The 23,932-nt window shown below is 30.1% G+C and overlaps 1 protein-coding gene across 10 annotated transcripts in view; it reads left to right on the plus strand.

Annotated features, from left to right (window-relative positions):
- LOC123271688 (glutamate receptor ionotropic, kainate 2) overlaps positions 1-23,932 on the plus strand; it is a 294,730-nt gene that overhangs the window by 15,641 nt on the left and 255,157 nt on the right. For all 10 annotated transcript variants that reach the window (XM_044738125.1, XM_044738076.1, XM_044738085.1 and 7 more), the window contains exon 3: positions 5,082-5,453. In XM_044738125.1, the coding sequence (XP_044594060.1) occupies positions 5,381-5,453 (73 nt within the window). In that variant the 5' untranslated portion in view covers positions 5,082-5,380. The remainder of the gene's footprint in view (positions 1-5,081; positions 5,454-23,932) is intronic.

Consider the following 23,932-nt stretch of genomic DNA (forward strand, 5'->3'; position numbering starts at 1 on the left):
AATGAAAATAATTTTCAAACATCCACAACTCGTAAACTAATTGGCCGATTTTGCTGATCTTTATGCTGAAATAATAATAATAATTTTTTTACTCTCTCAGGAAGTTTATCATAGCGATTTTTAATTCAATAAACTGCTGATTCCTTTCTTGGTTACTCTCTAAAAATAAAATAGTGGATTTTCACTAATTGTCACAGTTATAAGTATACTATTATAAAATAGTGAATACTCATTGATTGACTTAGTAAAAAATAAAGTTCACTATTAGAATCAGTAGGAATCATCATTAATAGAATCAGTGAAAACCACCACTGGTTGAATTAGTAAAATCTATTAATATTTAAGTAAAAAAAATTAGGAAAACGGTTGACCAAAAAATGTATTTATTTATTAAGATAATACCCCGATAAATGTTGATTTTTTGAAAAAAATTCATTGATCTGCAGAAGAAAAAGGTATTTTTACTATTTAAGTCTTAAATTTGTCAAAAAAAAGAAATCAATTATGTCTAACGCAAAATAAACGGTTAAATACTTGTGAATTTTATTTTAAAGACGAATAACTTTGAAAGGAGTGAATTTGATGAAAAATGATAAGAGACCTTTTTTGTAGAGCATGAAATTTTAGTACAAAATAATTGTTTGCTTTATGAAAAAATTGATATTTATAGTGGTTACCAAAATCCAGAATCAAAATTAAAAAATTGAAAAAATAAATTAATGTTGAAGGCTCGATTACAAGGAAACGACTCGTCCTACGTCAATTTACTAAGAGAGCTTTTTTATAGGGAATCTAATGTGCTTCAAGAATATGTGATGAGAAAATTTTTAAAATTGATGATGTACGAATTTTGTGTCAAGAATGCAGTATCTGTTAAAAAACTAATAGTCGTAACGATACACCCCTCAACACGATTATTAAGGGCTGAAACTTTGACGATAATTTTTTTTTATCATCATGAACGATATTTTCACAGTACTGTTAAAAAAAAATAGTCGATTTTTTTGGCCCAGTCTAATATATATATATATATATATATATATATATATATATATATATATATATATATATATATATATATATATATATATGTAATATAACGCGGAATGTTGCCGCGATTGTGTCTACAATTCTTGACAGATCCAGATGAAATTTGTTACACATATTCTTTGGATAATAACCTTGAATGAGTTCGAAGATGAGCGAAATCATTCAATAAGTTTAGAAATGGCAGCTCTTTAAAATTATCAAAATAGTGAAAATCACGTTTTCGGTGACTTCATTGATGTATAACTTTTGATTGAAAAGAGATGGCTAATTTTTGATAAAGTCTTGTGAAAGCTTATAAAATTCCTTCTATTTTGACGTATATAACGTTAACTTTTTGACAATTATTAGTTATTTTATCGAAGTTTAAAGTTCAATTGAACCATCTTTAGGCAATGTGTAATACAACCTACTTATGTATTTTTATATATATTGCACGCCTCATAGCGCGAAGCGCGTGAGGTTGTGCTTTATACTCGACTCGTGAAGGTCAAGCAATTTTGTGATCTTTAAATGCCTCTATCACAACCATATTACACTTATACAATGATATAAGTAGATGTACACCGAAAAAACACTTAATTAAACCATCTTTTAATTTCTAAAATCATTTCATGTTGCTATTTTGAAAAAAATATTGTTTTGAAAAAAATATTACGTGAATGTCCGGATGTCACCCCATTTTGGATGTACCAACGATTACTCCCGAACAAATTGATATTTCAAGACCGGACCTTTTTTATTAGTTTAAGAATGAACTGGGTCCGTATTTCATATCAGTGGCCTAGTTTACGTATTTTTTTTTTTTTTTTTAATTGAATTTTTATTAAAATTCACTACGATACAACCGTACAAAGCCAAACGAACTTTTCTTATTTGTCACGTGAAAACTATGGCGCCACTTGATCAAGCTAGATTTTTTTAGACTGCGTGCACATATGACAAGAAAAAAGGGCGCCGATATTTAAAAAAAAATAAAAAATCCACTGTAAGAAATTACTTAATTGTAATTTTTTTTTTTTTTTTAATCAATTACACAATTAATTTTTTTCTTAAAAAATGAATGAGCGTTATGAGGCGTGCACTTTTGGATTTTCCAAACTTTTTTTTCATTTATTGGCTATCCAGTCTACTACACAATTTTTATTTCTATTTATTTATAATATCGTTAGCCTGTATTCCCTCCAGGCATAAACAATTTTAAATTCGTATCTAAATTTGTCATTAAAGGTAAATTTGATTGAAAAAATAATTCGGACGGCCCAGACCAGGACTCGAACCTGGATCTTCTGGTTACGCGCCAAAGGCTCTACCTGTTAAGCTATCCGAGACACTGTCCAGAAATATCATTCAGTCACCTATTAATGACAAACTCAACCATGAATTTTAGTTCTAATATATTATGATGTTAATTTTTGATTTTTCCTTGACTTCCTGTCAGTACATTTTCAAAGCCGATTTTTTACTTTTTTAATATTCATGGTTGAGTTTGTCATTAATAGGTGACTGAATGATTTTTCTGGACAGTGTCTCGGATAGCTTAACAGGTGGAGCCTTTGGCGCGTAACCAGAAGATCCAGGTTCGAGTCCTGGTCTGGGCCGTCCGAATTATTTTTTCAGTCAAATTTACCTTTAATGACAAATTTAGATACGAATTTGAAATTGTTTATGCCTGGAGGGAATACAGGCTAACGATATTATAAATAATTAGAAGTAAAAATTATGTAGTAGACTGGATAGCCAATAAATGAAAATATATATAAAACTATTAAAGCCAGTCTTTAGAAAAATAAACTACTTATGTATATTAAAATAAATTTCATTCCATGTCAAACGAAAGTTATTGAGACAAGATGATGATTTATTCTATGAAATCAACCTTCCATTTCGGGTGTGGCCGAATGGCGTCTTTTTTTTATTTGAAATATTCAATAATTGAAAAAAAAAATCTTTCAAACGATTACTAAGAATATCAGTTTCAACGTACAAATGAAGATAATACGAGTTAGGTACACTGAAATTATAATTATTTTTCAGAGTTGTTTTTCAGTGACCGATTGTATATATAATTAGAATTTGATCAGCCTAAGGTCACAAATGACTAGTGAATCTAATTCAAGCCAACAGATGGATGGTCCATCTTCCCTTCTATTCGAGAGTTTTATTCCCTCTTCCCGTTAGTTCGATAGAAATCCATCAAACTTGATTACTAGTAAAGCTGGAAGCTTGTGGTATCTGTTCGAGTTATGAAGATGTTAATTGAGTGAAAGATAGTGAAAGAAAATTGAATGAGAGCAAAGACAGACTTTGAAAAAATAAATGGGGTTGGTTGCCAAGCCAAGAATCGAACCTGGTTCTGCCTGATAACATGTCAGGAGTTCTACCAGTTAAGCTACCGGGCCCCTTCCACCATCACCTCTTCTCAGTCCATTCTTATACTCTCAGTCCCTACTTACACTCAATTAACATCTTCATAACTCGAACAGATACCACAAGCTTCCAGCTTTACTAGTATTCAAGTTTGATGGATTTCCATCGAATTAACGGGAAGAGGGAATAAAACTCTCGAATAGAAGGGAAGATGGACCGTCCATCTGTTGGCTCGAATTAGATTCACTAGTCATTTGTGACCTTAGGCTGATTAAATTCTAATTATAATTATTATTAAAACAATTGTATTTTAAGTTTTTAGATTTTTTTTTCAAATCTATAAACTCACATGAAATTAAAAACAAAATTACTGTGTCAATCAATGAAATAAGATTTGCTAGTTCGCGAGGTTCATCGTGAAAATTACTATTTTAGCAGTTCAAATTAAAAAACACAAATGAATTATTGAATTCTCACTGATTTTTTAGAGGAATACCCTATATGTATAGTGAATTGACTATACTGGTTTAATTTATGAAATTTTCACTAATTCATTTTGGAAAATCACTGAATTACCAGTGAAAACTGAATCACTATCAAAATCAGTGAAAATTTCACTATTTCATTTTAAAAGAGTAGGAAGACATGTTAATTGACGCATTCATTGATAGAAAATAAAATTTCAAAAATTATGACAGATAATTTTATTATTATCGTATAAGCCATATTTGATCACCCCAAAATATTTATGACCATGTTCAAAATTTTTTTCATGGGAGGGTTTCTTACATCATTTTACACTATAAAGCAAGGCACAATCATTTTTCTGATTATTATCTTCCAATAGTAAATTGATTTTCAGTTTTTTTTTTTTTCAGATTTAATTGTGAGCTTTAGATCACGTTCAATCATTAAAATTGCCAGCTAAGTTTATTTACTATTATTCAAAATCATTTTATATTTATGATAAAGAATAACAGTGAGTTATAATTTTTTTATGATATTTATTATTCTAGAAATTTTTATGATAGTAAAAGAATAAAAATTTTGACAGGTCGTCTGAATTACTGAATACATAAAAATTCTTAATAAAATTGTACAGTTGTACACAAATAATTCACAAAAAAAAAAAAATTCGTAGAATATGTTGTGTACTACCGGATTTTTTGTGAATTCCTGACGCTCATTTATGAACCGTCAAGGCTGTCATGTGTACGTCAATGCAATGAAAAGCGACAAAAACGAAACCGGGCATGGTCAAAATAAGTGAACTTGGAACGAATATATGCAATAAAAATTTACATTCAGTTCGCCTAGTCAAATAAAATTCAATTTACATTCTTGGAAGAGGCTTATGATGGAGGAAAAAAAATATATTTCAACTGCAGATTTAAAATCATTTATAAATTAGTTTATCCGGCATCGGTAAAAAAATTTACTACCCTCATACTCATGAGTATACATCTTTATGATAAAAAATGTGAGAATTTATTATGTAAAATTTAAAAGTAATATAGAGCAGAATTTTATTTCTAAACTTTAAAATTAAAATGCTTCAAAAATTTTTTATAACATTTATGTAAGAGATAATATATGATAATAATATAAACAGTGTAATAATGTAATAAATATAAGTCTTAGCATACATTTTTTTCTTTTTCCAGCTTTCATTTCGGATTCAAAGAGCGAGGATCAGCAAAAAAATTGAATGCTCCGAATGAATGGAAAATAATGCGGTGAAGATGCCGAAGATTATAATGAATTATTGGTGACGGTAGCAGATACTTTAGAGTTAGTAATAAACAATTCAAGATATTCTCATGTGATTCTTTTATATATTTTTTGAATTAGTTATCGCAGTTAGGATTTATTGATGAGTAACCGGGACATGTGGGCAGTGCTCTAGATATGTGTAATTGATTGCACTGAATGATAACGTGGAAAAACGTACCTGTGGAGCATAATGGCACTTATATTCGCTGTGATCGTTATCCTTATTACGACGGTTATGTCTCTGCCGCCAGTTATCCGAATTGGTGAGTACAACAATAATTTTTTAAATTCAACAACTTTAATAAAGATTTCAAAGAATGATGTCGCAATATAATTTTATATTACCATGACCGAACATTTTTGTCTATTATTTTATATTAATAATAACTTAGGTTTCAATGAAGAACAGAAAAAGAACCTTTATAAATTGATATGCTAAACAATGCAGAAAACAATACACTGAGACAAAAATTTTATGACCACTACTATACTATTTTTTAGTATGTTAAGAATTCAGCTATTTAGAGATTAGTTAGATTAAATGGTAGTACAGTGAAAACAGCAATAATATTGTACCAGGGAACTGGAATGTAACACTACGGTAGCAATTTAAACTCTGCTACGACGACCTATAAGAATCGCTCCCTTAGTGAAAACCTTGTAGCGAAAATGAAGGTGCACTTGATCGCAAGATTTCTCTATTTTTCTTTTTATATCAATATGAACTATTCTTTTATGTAATCACTTTTTACACGTTTAACGGTGTCTTAAAATCTATATTTTGCTCACGACGTCAAAGTATGGTACACAATTGATGTGTGTTAAAATAATGTATTTTATTTTGGAGTAGATTTGCAGCGATAGGCCACATCATTCTTTTACGGGCAGTTTAAATTATTCTAAATATTAAAAAATTAAAAGGGTTTAAAATGTTGATGAATTTTTTTATTGTAGCCAGGGTCAATGCAATTCAGAAAAAAATCTAAAGGTTGAATTGATTATTTCAAGATATCACTATATAGCTATAGAGGCGCAGACTATTGTTGTGCAAACATGCTTGTAAATCTACATCTAAGGTATGTTTTTGTTCGTCAGAAACTGTACTTTCAGAAAAACTAGCGATTGCAGAAGTTTTATGTAGCATAATAAATTTATTTCACAAATAAGATATATATTTTTTTTCTATGAAATTTTTTAAATATTAATTATTATATTATTAAAAGGAATTACAAAACAGATCAGATTTTTAATGTAATATCCGTGGTTTTTATTTATCAAAAAGAATGAGCATGTCCGCTCTACAGTCCGGATACTCTTAGACTAAGTTAAACTATCCCTTATAATTACTTGGGCCTTGCGGTCCCTTCTCACACCCCATCTCTAAACAGCATACTTCATACACTCTTACTTTCACTCGCTTTCGTTAAGGCTTTCGCCTCACTTAGGCTAAAACATTTTTAACAATCTTAGACAGTAACTATATTTTGACATCTGGTGACAGCATGTCGAGTAATACTAGTTACTCATTTAATCCTTAAAGTTACGACAACATATCTTTAAATTTTAAAACTACTTTAGAACGAATATTTTTTCGCTTCTACATATATTTGACTCTAAATATTGCTAAATTCTTAATATAGAATCTACAATAGTGAGACTATTTTTCTACGAAGTGAGATTAACCCTCTGACGCAAAAGTCAATCTAAATTGTATTTTTATTGTGAAAGTCGGAGAAATGCCCATCACGCGCAAGAATTTACATCTAACAAAAATAGTTCATTTCTATTTATTTTTCGGTTCGTGTTTTCTTAAAATAGTAGAATAACTCAGATTCATTTTCGAACTTTTGATACCAACTCGTAATTGTCTATCCGTGAAAATCAATTTCATGGTATGGATAATATTTCAAGATAATATCTCGGCTTAGAGTTCAAGTAATTTTAACTTTAACCTTTTATATTTCGTTCTATCTCGGTCGTAATGAATTTATTATAACTTTAAAACGTTTTCATCAAGATAACAATGTCTTACAGCCCTAGTATTGTCAGATATTTTAGACTCTGTGTTTTTTCACTTAAATTAAATATTTGTACGCCGCATTTTAAAATAGTTAACAGCCGAGACCAGTGATTGCAGTTTCAATCGGCTTAGCGAAACGAATGTAAATTTTGAAAAAACGTTTTTAGAGATAATAGATAATTTAATAAACTATTTCACCACAAATCGTTTTTTTTTTTATTTCATTCGTTTCGTGAAACCAATCGAAACTGCAATTGCTCTGCTGTTGGGAGTGCGACAAAGATAGTTCCGTTGAACTCCGTGAGAGCAAAGCGAGAAAAAGATGGTCTCGCCTGTTAAATAAATAAGACAAAAAATCTTTCATAGGATTAAAATATTTAAAGCAAAAACTTAAAAAATTAATTTTGATGGCGCAAATAATAATGTATATAACAATCGTAGTAAGATGCTTTTGTGCTTAAGGTTATGTTGGACAATATATATATATCAAATTTTCCGGTAGGTTGATTAGAATATTGTACTTAAAGTAATTTATGCGTTAAGTAACTTAAAACGAAAATTCCAGAAACAATTGAGACATACCTCTTATAAGAGGGCTCGTAACGCTGCGTTGATTTAATTGCAGAAATTTCAATGGAACATCCAATCTCTTGAAGCTTTGTGGAAAGTTTTGCTGTAATTTCCGAAATCACAGTAGGGTAACCCCTATAAATACGGTTATAAATACGAGGAGAATTATGAAAAAGAGTTTTTACTATAAAAAACGAATGTCAATGTGAAAATAGAAGATTGGTTTCTGGTTTCATGAAATTAATTTAGAAGTATGAATAATATCGAGGTCCTCTGAATTGTAAAGTTCATCGAAAAGTTATTGTAAAAAAATTCAATAGTAAGGAAAACATTTTGAATACAATTATTTTATTCATTTTTTCATATATTTATCTCTAAAATATAAAAGTATCCGATAGAAGAGATAAAATTATCAGTTTATAGGTATGGTCATGTTCATTTTCACATATTTTACGTAAATCAACAGACTCGATATAATTAATCGTGAGACGTGAGTCTGGCGCCAAGTTCCGTTCTCAAGCCAGACTACCGAGTGAGTATATACCGTAAGCAGAACGGTTTTTTGAGGTTACAAATTTTTTTTCAAATTTACTTTGATTTTTTTTTATATGATATTTTATAATAGTAGTTCATGCTTTTTATAATGCGTATTACTTGATTATTATCAATTATCTTTATAATTTCTATTTAAAATTATTAAAAATAATCAGCACAAACTATAGCGACCCAGATTTTTAGATTTTAACTTTTTTCTTATGTAAAAAGCGGACGGCCAGAGACTAAATAATATAAGGGTGCATGCTAATCTTATAATAGAAGGGAAACTACAGTGAGAAAAAGATATTTGATAGCTTGCAATTACACGTGCCAGGCAGCGCAAGAATAACTTTTACATGAAATATAGCTTAAAGGGGATAGTTTGCCGCCGGAAATGTATTAAATTAAAATTGTCAATTTTTATTATAATTACAAAAAATACTGAAATCCGAACAAAAACAGTTTCACTGTAAAAAAATCACGCCAAGTCCACGTTCATAAGACTATAAAGAAAAAAAAATTTTATTTCTTTACAAAAAGATATAAAATAAAAAATTAAAAAATCCAAGTAACCGATATGGTTGTATATGATTTTCGGAAATTAAAAAAAATTTTGTTGTAAATTTAAAAATTAAAAGAAACAATTTTGGAACGTACTTGGTGTGCGTCATTGTGTACTTCAATTTTTTTTAAAAGTCCTAGTAGATAGATTTTAGGAATTTCATAAAAAGTGAAATATTTCGTAACCACTGTTTTTTTTAATTTTTAAATTTACAACAAAATTTTTTTTAATTTCCGAAAATCATATACAACCATATCGGTTACTTGGATTTTTTGATTTTTTATTTTATATCTTTTTGTAAAGAAATAAAAATTTTTTTTCTTAATAGTCTTATGAACGTGGACTTGGCGTGATTTTTTTACAGTGAAACTGTTTTTGTTCGGATTATATGTATTCTACATAAGTATTCTTTTGTATCTATCATATAGAAATGAAAAATAATAGACTATATAATTCTTACAAGATAATAATACATTGTGAACAGATTCTTATTAAATAATTGAAAAAAAAAAAAAATAAATAAAAATAAAACACTTTGATGAAAAAAAAAAAATTAGTTTTAAATTAATTTTAATTTTTTAAATACAACTTTAGAAAATCAATATTTTTTAATAAATTAAAATAGAATTAAAAATTATTGAGAAGAACATAAATTTATAAAAATTTAATTTTCAACGATTCCAAAAAATTTTTTTCTTGTAAAACTTAACAAGATTTATTTTGATTACTAAAAAATAAAGATTACAAAAAAGAGATGGATGTGAATTAATTGACGAATCAAGGATCTAATATTTATTTTTCAAGAATTTAAAGAATTTAAAAATAATTTTTTTCAACTTTTCTTTTCAAACTTATAAAGTTATCACTTTTAACATTGATTTTAGTAAAAAAGTATCTATCCTCGAAATAATTTTTTTGCTTCAGTAAAGAAACTGGTATTCTTGTGAAGAAAATATATAAGTTAAATCCCCACAGCGATGTGTACTTTGACTAGAGCAAAACTTGGATTCACTCTGAGCAAAAATACCAAATTTAAAATATAGCGAACTTAACATCTTTTAATTTACACGGATATTCGTTTTTACAATGAAAGACCAAAACTCATTTTTGTCTTCTCTTGTAAAAATATAATATTTTTATGAATGTTACATCCATACTATTTCTTAAAAAGTAAAATCAAAGTAAAAGTTATTATTTAGTTGAACTAACGGTCATTTTTTTTCTTAGCATCTGTGTTCAGTCCTTTTTTTTTTTTTTTTTTTAATTAAAAGCCTATAATTCATTATACAGTAAAAATGACACTATACTTAATAAAAATAACTTGTGGAGCATTCAAAAAAATTGAAAAGAGATTTTTGTCGGGTGTTCGTAGATATGGAATAATTTTATCTACTTTGACAGAGATTAAATCTAAAGATAACTTTTATCTCGGGTTCTTCCGTACATTTGAAAATGAGACCTGGCCAAGTGCCACCGCATTTACATTCTCACTTCGAATTATCACTGTTCTTTATAGGTTTGTGAAATGTCAGGTCACCAGTATGAAAAGAAAATTGAGATAACGTATAATGTGTTAGCGTTCTCGAGCGAGGGTTTTAGCGGAGTATCATCAGCAAATGCGTTCCAGAGCCGACTTAACTTACCACAAATCGATTTTTATACTCCATTACTAAGTCACGTACAAGATCATCATTATAGCCTATCTTTATAAACTCAAAAGTTTATTTTCGGCACGAATAAATAGATTGCTCTAGATTATATTTTGAATTTTTTTAGAATATTTTCAGTCCGACTTTTTAAATTCAATTGTTGCTAAAAACACAGTATTAACAGTATCTCATCTCTGAATACTTTCGTTTGTAACCGTTTGGATTTTTCGGTAGTAGTAGAATAATATGTCAAATCTTTTATGATTCGTACTGACAGTATAATTTAATTCACACCACTTAGTACTAAATATTTTACACTTTTTTTTTAAAGTATAGATTTTGACTGTATGTACTCTGTTGTGATCAGTATGCAACACATTCACTTTAAATATAACTTTTTGTTCACAGCATGGGTTCAGTAAATATTCTATAATCTTCGCCCTCACAGCTTTACCATGCCAACTTGGTAGCATAACGAGATGTCACAACCAGAGTTGTTACTTTCATACAGTCGCTTTTATTAATATTCTAGAATTCAAAGCTACGGAAACCTTCCATGTTACCACAATGTAGTAGCATGTTATCATACTTGTAAATCACACATTTAACAACTTTAACTAATCTGTTCTATATTGTAATTTTACAACGATCTATCATTATTGCAATATCCACTTTTAATATATTAGTTTCATATTTACCTTAATTAAGTTTAACATTACACTAGACTTTGCATATAAATATTTAATTGTACAGATTAGAAAAGAGAAATATCTGACAATTTTGATTTTGAGACGCTTGGGTTGAGGAATAAGTAATATTTTTAGACGCACGTAAGTACGGCATGACAAGCTATTATTGCAATAGCATCACAGGAGTTGCTATCATCGGTAAAAATTGTCCTGATTAACCTACGCCGCGTTAATAAATGGATCATACATTCACAATATAATCTCGTTCCGTCATGAATCAAGGTTTAAGTTCATACAGACCTGTTCTACAATGTCCGTAAAAGATATTTAATACATTCTATGATTGCCATCAAAAGTTACATAAAAAAAAATTAGGAAAACGGTTGACCCTGAAGGCCATCCCTGCAACTTCCCGCTAATTCCATACTTAGGCGCTTAAAATTGCACCAATGACGTTTTTGAGCTCTTCGAGCTCAAAAATACAATTTATGGGTTATTTTGAGCTCTCCGAGCTCAAAGAGATTGCTTTCCTATGTTTTAAAGCTCTTCGAGCTCAAAAGTCTGATAGAGATTTGATAAGACACTATTTTTTGAATTTTCAAACCGCAATAACTTTTAAATGAATAAATCGATTTTTACGCGGTTAGAAGCATTCGACGCAGTTTTTTAAGCCTCACAAAAAATCTCGAATTTTGAATTGATCGCGCTAGGAATTTTGGAGTTATTCCGAAAAAACACTTTTTTCGGTTTTCTTTCGTTCACGATATCTCTCGAACGAATCAACCGATTTTGACCGTACTGGTGGCGATCGACGTGGTTTTTTAAGGTTAAGAGCTGATTAGTTTTTGGAATTGAACCTTTAAGCCGTTTAAAAGTTATTCCAAAAAAACCACATTTGAAAAAATTTTTTTTTCAGTTTTTTTAAGATTTCTCAAAATCTAATAATCTGAATCGGTCCAAATTAGTTTCAAAATCTAAGTTTGGTCAAGCCCTTTCGAATGGCACCAACCGCGATGAAATCGGTCAAGCCGTTCAAAAGTTATAAGCGGTTCACATACTTTCACACACACACACACACACACACACACACACACACACACACACACACACACACACACACACACACACACACACACACACACACACACACACACACACACACACACACACACACACACACACATACATACATACATACATACATACATACATACAGACACCGTGACAACCTCGCGGGGATAGTCAGGGAAGCTTCCTGTGACCTTCAAACGTCGAGATCTGATGAAAACTCGATTTTTGCAAAACGGGGTGAAAACAATAACTTCCCGATTTTTGAAAATCTTCGATTTTCTTAGCGGGAAGTTAAAAATTAGGAAAACGGTTGACCCTAAAGGCCATCCCTGCAACTTCCCGCTAATTTTATAAATAAGCGCTCAAAATTGCACTAATTACGTTTTTAAACTCTTCGAGCTCAAAAATATAAATTTCGTGTCGTTTGAGCTCTCCGAGCTTAAAAATCTGATAGATGTTTAATAAAACACTATTTTTTATATTTTCAAACCGAAATAACTTTTGAATGAATAAATCGATTTTCATGTGGTTGACGGCATTCGACGCAGTTTTTTAAGCCTCATAAACGATTCTTAAGTTTCAATTAGGGGTGTTATAATATTAATATTCGATTCGGAACGAATAATTCGTAAGTTCGAATTATTCACACACCCCTAGCTTCAATTGATTGAATTAGAAATTCCGAAGTGATTCCGAAAAAAAACATATTTTTGGGTTTTCTTTTGGTTTTTTAACCCTAGACTGGTCAACAAACGCGACCTAACGACTTTGGTCAAGTGATGAGAGATTTGCCGCAATGCTTTTAGAGTGTACAGTGTTGCCAGTTTATACACGTTTGACAGGCAGAGACTAAAGGTGTTTTTGGCAACGCCGCGGACAAAAAACTACTTACAACTCTGGTGAAGCGATGAGAAAAGCCCCGCAATTTAACGTTTTCGAAAATGTTTGAAAAAATTATTAATATATTTTAAAATGTCCAAGGAACAAAGTCAAATTTTTTTGAATAATTTTAGTAAATATTGAAGATGTAGTAAAATAAATATAAGTGAGCGTGGCATCACGCTCCTACGTTGACTAGTCTAGGGTTAATGTTAAGAGCTGATTAGTTTTTAGAATCGATCGGTAGAGCCGTTTAAAAGTTATTCCAAAAAAACCACATTTGAAAAAATTTTTTTTTGTAGTTTTTTTTAGATTTCTCAAAATCTATTGGTCCGAATCAGTCTAAATTGTATCCATAATCTAAGTTCAGTCAAGCCCTTTCGAATGGCACCATTCGCGATTAAATCAGTCAAGCCGTTCAAAAGTTATGAAAGGTTTACATGCATCCATACACATACACACACACACACACACGAACATACATACATACATACATACATACATACATACATACAGACTTCATCGCGGGAATAGTCAAGGAAGCTTCTTAGGACCTCAAATCGTCGAGATCTGATGAAAACTCGATTTTCGAAAAATGTGGTAAAACCAATAATCCCGAATTTCGAAAATTTTTAATTTTCTTAGCAGGAAGTTAAAAAAACTATGTTTCAGTAATTTTCAGGAAAGAAATTATATAATACTTATATGCTCACTTATTTATGAGCCTAAGTTTAGGCTCATGTAGAAATATTCTAAAATATCCTTAAAAAAAACATTTCCTCTGTTTATTCTTCTGATCATATAACAACAACAGTTAACTTTTAATTGTTCTCTACAAAACGGTTGATTGTAAGTTAAACGCTTAAAATAATTTGATTTATTCATCGTAATTCATGACACAAGCGAATTTGATCTAACGAGTATCTATGCAGATCTTGTACGTCAATTTGCATTGAATCCATGAAGGTACTCTTGTCGAAGCGTGCGATCAAGCGTGACTTGAAAGATTAAGTAGCATGCGTCGAATTTAGCAAACGTACAAAAATTTTACATTTTCTTCACATACTAGATTTTTTTATGCGACACATAACATATACGTGTTTAATGCCATAAAATACCTCACTATTCTTTACTATCATAGTGCTCTCTTAAAACTGCATCCGATAAGTTAGTGTCAATAAACAGACGCATTCTGTCAGCTATCCAATAGTTGTATCAAGCTCATATTTGAAGCACGATCTCGGAACATCCGTTGAATTCATAATACTCGCTCACACACGTGCTATATATCCTGCCAATGACGGTGGTACATCCAATGTTGTTATTTACGTGAAACCGTACGTTTCAAACAGCTTTCTATGTTGAGCTTACTTTTTTATTGTTCTCTCTTTCTAGATTTTTATCTACTTAGTGTTATTTCCATCATACTTCATTGTACAGATCGAAAAAGACCATTGTCTATTCTTGTACGGATTTTGTTTATTATTGTACTAAATAATGATCACTAAATTAGTCTTTCACTTTAATTTTTAGAAAAAATTCGAATCATTGATGCACTGAGAAAAAAGTATTTTGCTACTAAGGATATTTTTTTTGATAATCAAAATACTTGGTGTTGTGCTACTAAGAATACGTGACATTTTGATAATCACAATAAGTTTACTGATTATCACAATACCTAGATGTACTGATTATCAGTATACCAATATAACGCACTATTAGATGTTTATAACCTCACTTTACTGGCACAAATGAATTGACCTTTAAAACGAACAAAACAAATAAAAATTAAAATTAAAAGTGTAATAATAAATTTTTTTCAAGCTAATATAATAAATATTAGTTGAACTCCATTTTCACTAGTGCATAAATCAAATAAACTGACTGACAGTGTTAAAACGTTGATGGCAGTGACAGCGCATATATTATGGTACTAGAATTCAAATTTGCGCGCGCAAGCGCGCGTCTGACTAGAGAGTTTGCATATATTTTCATGCTCATGATATATTCGACCAATCACGTTACGAATAGTTTGTTTACATGATATATTTTCATATTTTTCATCTAAATTATAAGAGTGGATCACTGCACAGAGTATAGGTCTTGAACTGACATATTTAGATAATCACAATACGTGGTATTTTAATTATCAAAATACCTGATATACTGATTGTCAAAATCCTTTTTTCTCAGTGTATTGCACGCCACATAGCACCAATTTTAGCGATTTTTTTAATTTTTCAGTTATATAAAATGGTGACCTTAAAAAAATTCACTATTTTCCAATTTCATTGACCAAATTAATTAGAAACTATAACAAAAAAGATTAAAATATTATTCTGAGCTGTTAAACAGATAAGTGTCAATCAGATAAAAGTTAATTATTTTTCTCGCAATATTTTATAAAAAACAATCTATTACAAAATGTTGTATATTAGCCATTGTCTATTATTTTCTAAGTACACAGTGTATATGTAAGAAAGTAAATGCCGCCAAACATTATTGCAATAAGTGAATTCCTTAATCGTGTACAAGAATCGACTAGAGCCTTGATCTACTTTTCACAAGAAATATATAAAGTTGCTCGTTATAAACGATTCGTTGATTATGCTATTATTTCAACCGTATCGAATAATAACAATTCAGATAAATATTTACTGTTTCTGCTGTAAACAAAGCAACTTATTACACAAACAATACTTAGCTATTGAAAGATTATTTTGCAGCAACTGTTGAAAATGTAACAATTGTTCAGTTAATGAATTATATTATAAATATTTGAGTGAATAAGGATCAAATAAAAATTTATCTGAGCCGTCAATTAAATCTCAAAAATGAAATTTTCAAAAAAAGTTTTTTTGGCGATAACTTAACATTAAACTAGTGTATCGATCAATTTTAAAAACTAATCAGCTCTTAACATTAATAAACAACATTGATTGCTACAAACCACAATTAAATCAGTTCATTTGTTCGAGAGAAATCGTGGAAAAATTTGAAAAAAAGTGTTTTTTTTTTTTATATCTTAAAAATTCCTTCTCGGATCGTTTAGCGAGTAAGAAATTATCTCTTTGGGCGCAAAACTGCGTTGATTGTTGCAAATTGTATCGAAATCGGCCGATTTGTTCGAGAGATATTTAATTTATTTAAATTAAATGAAAAACTTTTTTCTAATATAACTTTAAAATTTCACGTCGAATCGTTTGGTAGGTGGTAAAAATTTTTATTTTGCTTAAAAAAAATGCTGCAAGTTCCATTAAAAACAATTGATTCGATTGGAAAATATCACAATAAAAAATTTTCAAAAAAGTATGTTTTAACAACCACTAGATTTTCGAGCTCGAATTATAGGTGTTTTTTTTTTCTACAATTTAAAAATAACGTTTACTAATAAATTCGTTATAATAATTACTGTTATATTGTACGAATTTCTTAAGGTAGTTAAAGTACTTAAGGTGAGTTCCGTCATAAATGTAAAATTTTAAGAAGTTTTCGAAATTTTAAATATGGGTAATAGAATACGCATTACATAGGCTGTTGAAATTTGAAATCAATTGACCATACCAGAAATGACATAATTGTAATTAAAAATAACATTTTAGCACAGATAGTATGGGTGGAGAGTGAGAAAATCACAAATATTAATGATTATTGCATTGAAAGGATTTTGAAATCGTTTCAAAAAACTGATATCTGTTAGAATAATATACTTAAAATAATCCAAAAAAATTTTGAAAATTTTTACCATGTAGTTTTTTTAAAATTGTTAATCAACTGGCTAGTTAAACAAAAATAACCATTAGTAAAAGCGAATAAGAGATAACTCGTGAGAAAGGCAGCACTAGCGAGTGAAAAAGAAAGAAATATAGCACAAACTATATCTCCCGAGTGAACTACCTTAACAGAATTGGAAAAAAAAACTAACAAAATAAAAAAGAGTATTATTTTCATTAATAAAAAAAAAAAAGTAACACTATCGTTTTTTTTGTCAAGATATAAAAATTCAAACATTTTTTTTTGGTCATTCTGATATAGTATTTCTATGCTAAATAATGATCTGATAATAATATCACCCTTCCGACAATAATGAATGCTTTCTCATCACACTATACCACAGAGGAACTTTTTTAAACCATCAAGTATCTGATAAGGTGATCCAAAAAAAGCTATTCTCTTTCCATCTCAAAAGTTTCGGCGGCGTGTGAAAATATACCCGACTAGAAATTGTAGTGAGAAATGCCGAACAATTAGTGAGGGGCAAGTTTGGCTTGCCTAACTTAGGCAAGCCTAATTTGTGCCTTCTTAAATCCACGTTAGGCAAAACGAAGATTGGCATACCAAATTTGCATGTAATTTGGGACATCTATGGCAAGCCGAACTTCGGCGAACCTTTGGAATGCCTGACTAGCTGGAAGTAACGATAACCAAAGATTTGCCGAAGTTTGGCTTGCCATAAATGTCCCTAATTACCTTTAAGTTTGGTAAACCGAACTTTCGTAAGCCTTTGGATTTTATAATTTCCTGCAAGTTAGGTATTCCAAACATTCGCCAAACTTCGTCTTACCATAGATGGCCCCAATTACTTTCAAGTTTGGCAAACCGAACTTCCATAGACCTTTGGATTTTATAATTTCCTGCAAGTTAGGCATTCCTAACGTTTGACGAACTTCGGCGTTTCTTGCCAAAGTACTCTAAAACGGAGTGGGAGAAGATATTTGGCTTTAAGTCTTTCCAAGGTTAAGCCTTTTAGTTCTATACATATAAAAGTGTGTATTTATGAGAGTATTTGTGTATTGTACATATAAACATGGTGTCTCATGTACCCGACTAGAAATTTCAGTGAGGCATATGCCGAAGAACCAATTCGGGGCAAGTTTGGCTTGCCTAGGTTGTACCTCATAAAAACCAAGGTAGGCAGAACGAAATGTTTGGCTTGCCATATTTGAACGTAACTAGGAAAGTTTCATGGATTCCTTAAGTCTGATATATCATGGGAACGCCGAACTGGTTTCAAGTAACGATAACCTGAGTTTTGCTAGTTTGGAGCGAACTTGGCTTTCCGAACTTAGGCTAGCCCAATTCGAATCTTATTTGTTTTAAATTAGGCAAGCCGAACATTGGTTGTGCTTATAAGTATCTTGAAGTAAGAGGTCGCTCATCATCGGCGTAGCGTTGCGGTAAGGTATAGGGCCCTCCTGCGTCGGGTACCGTGTTCGAGTCTCGCGTTCGACATGTACGATTTTTAATAATTAATAATTACTAATTATAATTACTATTAAGGCGAGTGTGAAGTAAAGTTAAGTGTTATGTGTGATTAGTGTATCTAACTCCTCCATCATCTCCTTCCCCCTTGACTTATCAAATCTACCAATCAAAAACCTCTTCACATTAAAAACGCTCCAAAAACAAAAAAAATTACAGAAAAATAAAATTAAATAAAAAATAATATTAAATAAAAGCAACAAAGAATTTGTTTTTTTTTTTATTCATGAAATATTTAAAAAATTTAGTCCTAAATTTAATATTTATACTTAAAATAGTAAAAGAAGATAAAAAAATAAGCATTTGTTATTATTAATTTTCGCTTGATACTAAAAAAGCTAAAAATCAAGAAAGAATTAGATTTGGATTCTTCGTTGCGAATTTGGTTTCCAAACTGCAACCTAATCAGGAAGCCAAGTTAGGCTGAGCCTCGCAACTGCGTTACATCCCAAACTTCGGCCTGGTTTGGATGCCTCACTTACTGCAAGTTTGGAATTCGGCATGCCTTACTTGCGCCAAATCACTGCCTCACTGAAATTTCTAGTCGGGTAATTTTTCCCAAAAGAGCAGCTCGATATCTCAACTCTACGAGATGCTCAAGGATTTTTTTATCCTTTGTAAATAACACATGAAAAAATTTTTTTTCGCTTTTTCAGAACTTCTTTTCACGGGATTAAATAACTAATGATGAGTTTATTCAAGTTCATTGATTTTCAAAATCGATTACTTGTAACTTTCAAAGCCCAAACTGTTGAAAGTTAAAACTTACTAAAATTTAAACTTCATAACTCCATCCCAACTAGGACTTTCTAAAGCTTTTAATATCAGAATTCCCTCTTATAAGTGGCTTATGGTTTTATGCATGAATTAATATCACGAGTAATACAATTCAAAATTTTTTAAATTAAGCTATGTATTGATTTTTTTTTTTTTTAATCGCATATTCTATAATTAAGTTTTTACTATCAATTTAGGCAATCAGTGAAATACTATTTTAATTTGAAATAAAAATTATGATGTATCTACAGACATCAAAGCTCGTCCTGATATTAATACATAATTTTGAGAAAAAAATGCAGAAGGAAAAAAAAAGATCGTAATTGATTTCATGTAACCTTTTTTTGGTTCAAAAAGCTTTATTCCTCAAACAATATCTGAAAATTCGCTCTTGTATATTTCCACGCAACGGAGCGTGAAACATATAAATAATAAATATATACGTATGATGTGCGGAAGAATTACAATACAAATTCTCCACCCAAGTCGAAACAAATTCTAATTCATGATATTACTTGAGAACCGTTACTTGTTTTTGAATACCAAAATTCACCGTTTATGTCTGAATGAAATGATACGAGGGCAAATGTTGAATATTTTACTCTCACATCAAATACAAACTATTTATAATTGTAAATAAATAAAAATTATTAAAAATTAGCAGCCCACTCCGGCTTCGCGCGGATATTTAACAAAAATTTAAAAATTATAATGTAATATAGCCTATATCACCCGGGGATAGTGTAGCTTCCTAACAGTGAAAGAATTTTTCAAATCAGTTCAGTAGCTTCAGAGCCTATTCAATGTAAACAAACAAACAAACAAACAATCAAATCTTTTTGCTTTATAATAGTAGTATAGATAAATAAACACATAAAACACAATTTATTTATAATTCACATTCAAAGCGTTTATTTTTAATCGTTTTTTCACAACTCAAATATATAAAATTCATAGTTAATTTTATTACAGGCACTGATTGAGAAACGATTGAAAAATTATAATTTGTTTTTCACTAGGAATAAAAATAGGAAATAGGTGATAATATTAGTCTATGATAATTAGCAAAAAAGATATTTCCATTCATTTTTAAATTTAATCGCTCAAGCAAATAAATAAATTTTATAATTTCTGAAAGAACGAAATCACTGGAATTATCGGTATACATATTTAAACAGTAATTTTCCATGAAGTGTATTAATTAAAATACTTTAGTTTTCATTATATCAATCACTATTTTACATATATGATCAGTAATTTTCAATAAGATTAATTTTTTATCCAATTATAATTATAGGTTAGTAAAATCTAAGAATATTATTTTATTAATGGTCATATTGATATTAATGTAAAGCTTTTCAATTAATACTAATAAATGAATCGAATTCATGTGAATTATATTAAAGAATGATGCTTCAAACCAGCGTGAATATTGTTAATTTTGAATTTTGTATATTATTGGTTGATGAATAGTCGTTTCGGGTGAGAGAGAGGAAGAGAGATATTAATGTAGCCATTAATGGTAGTTGTAAAGCTTCATATTAATTAATCTGATGAAATCGATATCTCACTACCATTGATCTCAGCGAAATTTTATTTAATCGATTATCCAGGCAAGTGACGAACGTTAAAAATGTTGAGTACCGAAAATTTGAATATAGTTTCCCATGAAAAAAATTTCTGATATGGCCTTAAATGGTTATAACCTGATATGTTTTGATGTAAATAACTTCCATACTAGGCTAAGTCAGAACATATTAAGACATTTATGGATATATCCGGATATAGACCCTAATATGATCAATTTCCATATCAGGACATATATGGCCACATCAAAAAACTATCTATGCAGATATCAGGCCATAGTAAAAAGTATATGATGATATGCCGACATTAGAGCTGATTATTATATACTCGTGTAGAATTTTCGGACCAAAGGTAGTATTGAAAACTTTGAAGAGAGGGCGCAAGATTGCTAAATCGTTTCCTTACAAGACTTAATTTTGAAGTGTAAAGTTCTAATATAATAGTTACTTTCGATACGTATGCGCAAAGGCAGGGATTTTGACGGCTTGAAGTGACGTCACGAGTTTGAGGCTATGGCGCATTCTTATAAAGACCGAGTTATTTATCCGGACGAGCGTAGCGAGTTCGGATATAGTACGAGGTCTTGATGAGAATGTATCATAGTCTCAAACGCGTGCCTTCACTTCAAGTTTGTCAGGATCCCTACTTTTGAGCATAAAGTATCGAACATAATTTTTTGTCATATCAATTGTGAAAGTTGGATTTGAAAGAACCGTGAAAAATTTTTTATCATTGTTTATTTTATTTAAAGTAATTTCCATAATAGTTAAATTAGGTGAAGTTAATGTTTTTGTTAATAGTTCACTCATTTTTATTAATAACTTTATAATTTAAACACAAAGCTTGTCACACGATATTAAATAGCGACGGATTAAATCTACGTATATGTTAAAGTCGTTTATAAGATTCAACTGTCGCTAAAATTTTTTTTTGCGACTTTTACTCCACCCAGCGGACGTTTGTCGAATTAAAAAATAATTCGACTTATCTATAGCGTATTTTAGCAGCCGTGCAGAAATGTAGAGACAGATAGAGAGATAGAAGTTACTTTTCGATACTTGTACGAGGTAAATTAACTAAACTATAGAGTGTCAGAAATCATATTCTTTGCGCCCTCTGTGTGTTGCTTGAAAATCCAACTTTCACGGTTGATATGTCAAAAAGATCATTTTTTACTCTTCTAAGGAGCTTATCTGTCATTGATTTTTAATTCAATCAAGTACTAAACCAATTTTTGTTTAATAAAAAATCTTAATAGAGGTATACATTTTTAAAAAAGATAAAAAATTATTATTGTTTCACACATATGATCTGATATAAACATATAAGACCAGATCAGACTTATATATCTTAAATATGGTCATACCAAAAATCTTTTCACAGATTTCTAAGCTGTATAATGTTCATTTTTATAACAATTGCATCTCGGCAGTGTTATAGTTGGAGCATCTAAATAATTGACGAATAAGAAAGTTATTTTTTATGGAACAATCAACACCTATAATTAAAATTACAGAGAATAATTAAGAAAAAGTTTATTCACAAAAAAACTTTTTTATTACAATAGCACAATCTTTTCTTAATTATTCTTAAGAATTGGTGGGAGTTAAAAGTTTTCATTTGCATTTATTTTTTTCCGAGATAATTTAATTCTCAAACCAAGTTCAATTTACATAATCAATAAAAATCTTATTTAAATTAAAACAAGTTAAATGAGTCGGTATTATTACTGATGTAACCTATCAACTCTTAGAAATCACTAATATCATCAACGTCAAAGTTTCTCATAGCATTTGGTATTCCCAAGCAATTTCAAGCTATCGAAAGTACAGAACTTTCGTACGGCAAATTGTGTTGATTCAGAGATTTATTGTCACCAGCACGAAAAGAATAACTTTCGTAATCTTGTATTTAATAGTTTTCCATTTAGATGTCCTGAACTATCCTTCTGTTTAATATATTCTAAACAATCACATTTTCCAATCATAGTTTATTTCATATACAAGCAGAAGTTTTCATTTAGTACATGTTCTTTTAGTATTAAAGACATCTTACTATTGTATATTTCAATGCTTTCAGTTTTAATGTCATAGAATTTTCTTTTGTAAGTAATAATGAAAAAAAAAAAAAAAAAAAAAAACTCGTGTTCTTTATTAAAAAAAAACATGAGTAAGAAGAATAATTTAGATACAGTGTAGAGTTCTGTAGGTGTTTTCTACTTCTGTATGAAAATATTCTCGGCGAATGCTAGCTGGCGCGGAAATGAAAAAGTTGATGAAAGAAAAAGGAGATTTCAATACAGCAAAGAATAATCTCGGTTTTCTTCACTTTCTGCCACAGAGAAACCACAATTTTCACATGAACAAGAATTGTTCATTTAATAGTTGATTGTCCGGAAAGACTAGTTAACCTATTGTTCGAAAAGTATACGGTGTTGGCGCAAGATCAAACTTGGTCAATGCTCGATTCTCTTTCCATCCTCTAATAAACGTATGATACTCGGTTTGGATAACAACTCTGTATGTAGTCGGTGTTATTACCATTTTAGTGATATTCAACTGGAAACTAGATTGCGACTAGAGTAAACGCTCAAGTGTCTAACTTAACTTTATGTAAATAGTTTGTGTACTTAGCATAATAAAACCCAAATCCACAAACAAGGTTATCAGTCACATTTATTTTTTTCATCAAATTTTGTAATTAACTACGGAGAAACAAAAACTCTCACCATTTCTAATGACAAATAAACTGATTTGGCTGCTACGTTTTTGAGTAAAACTTTTGGCGAGAGTGAAATTATGCTATAAAAGTTATTTGCAGTATTGAGGTAATTTTTGTACTCTGGGTAAAATTTTGATTTCAAAATTAACTTTGGCGCCTGATGTCAATGCTCTTTTTATTTTTCTGTAGTCACATACCTCTTACAAAATAAAAAATAAAATAGAAAGAATAATAAAGGTTGGCAATAGCCTAGTCGGCTCGGTGCCCGCTTTTCGAAAGAGTGGGACCCAGGTTCGATCCCGGCACGCACCAATATTTTTCAGTAATTATAAATAAAAATATGTGCATGACGTTGCCAGCCTCTGTAAGTGGCAAAGATAGCCGGGCGGCACACGTCTGACTTGGGCGATCACCCATT

The sequence above is a fragment of the Cotesia glomerata genome, linkage group LG1 (genome assembly GCF_020080835.1).
Source record: "Cotesia glomerata isolate CgM1 linkage group LG1, MPM_Cglom_v2.3, whole genome shotgun sequence".
Taxonomy (NCBI): Eukaryota; Metazoa; Arthropoda; class Insecta; order Hymenoptera; family Braconidae; genus Cotesia; species Cotesia glomerata.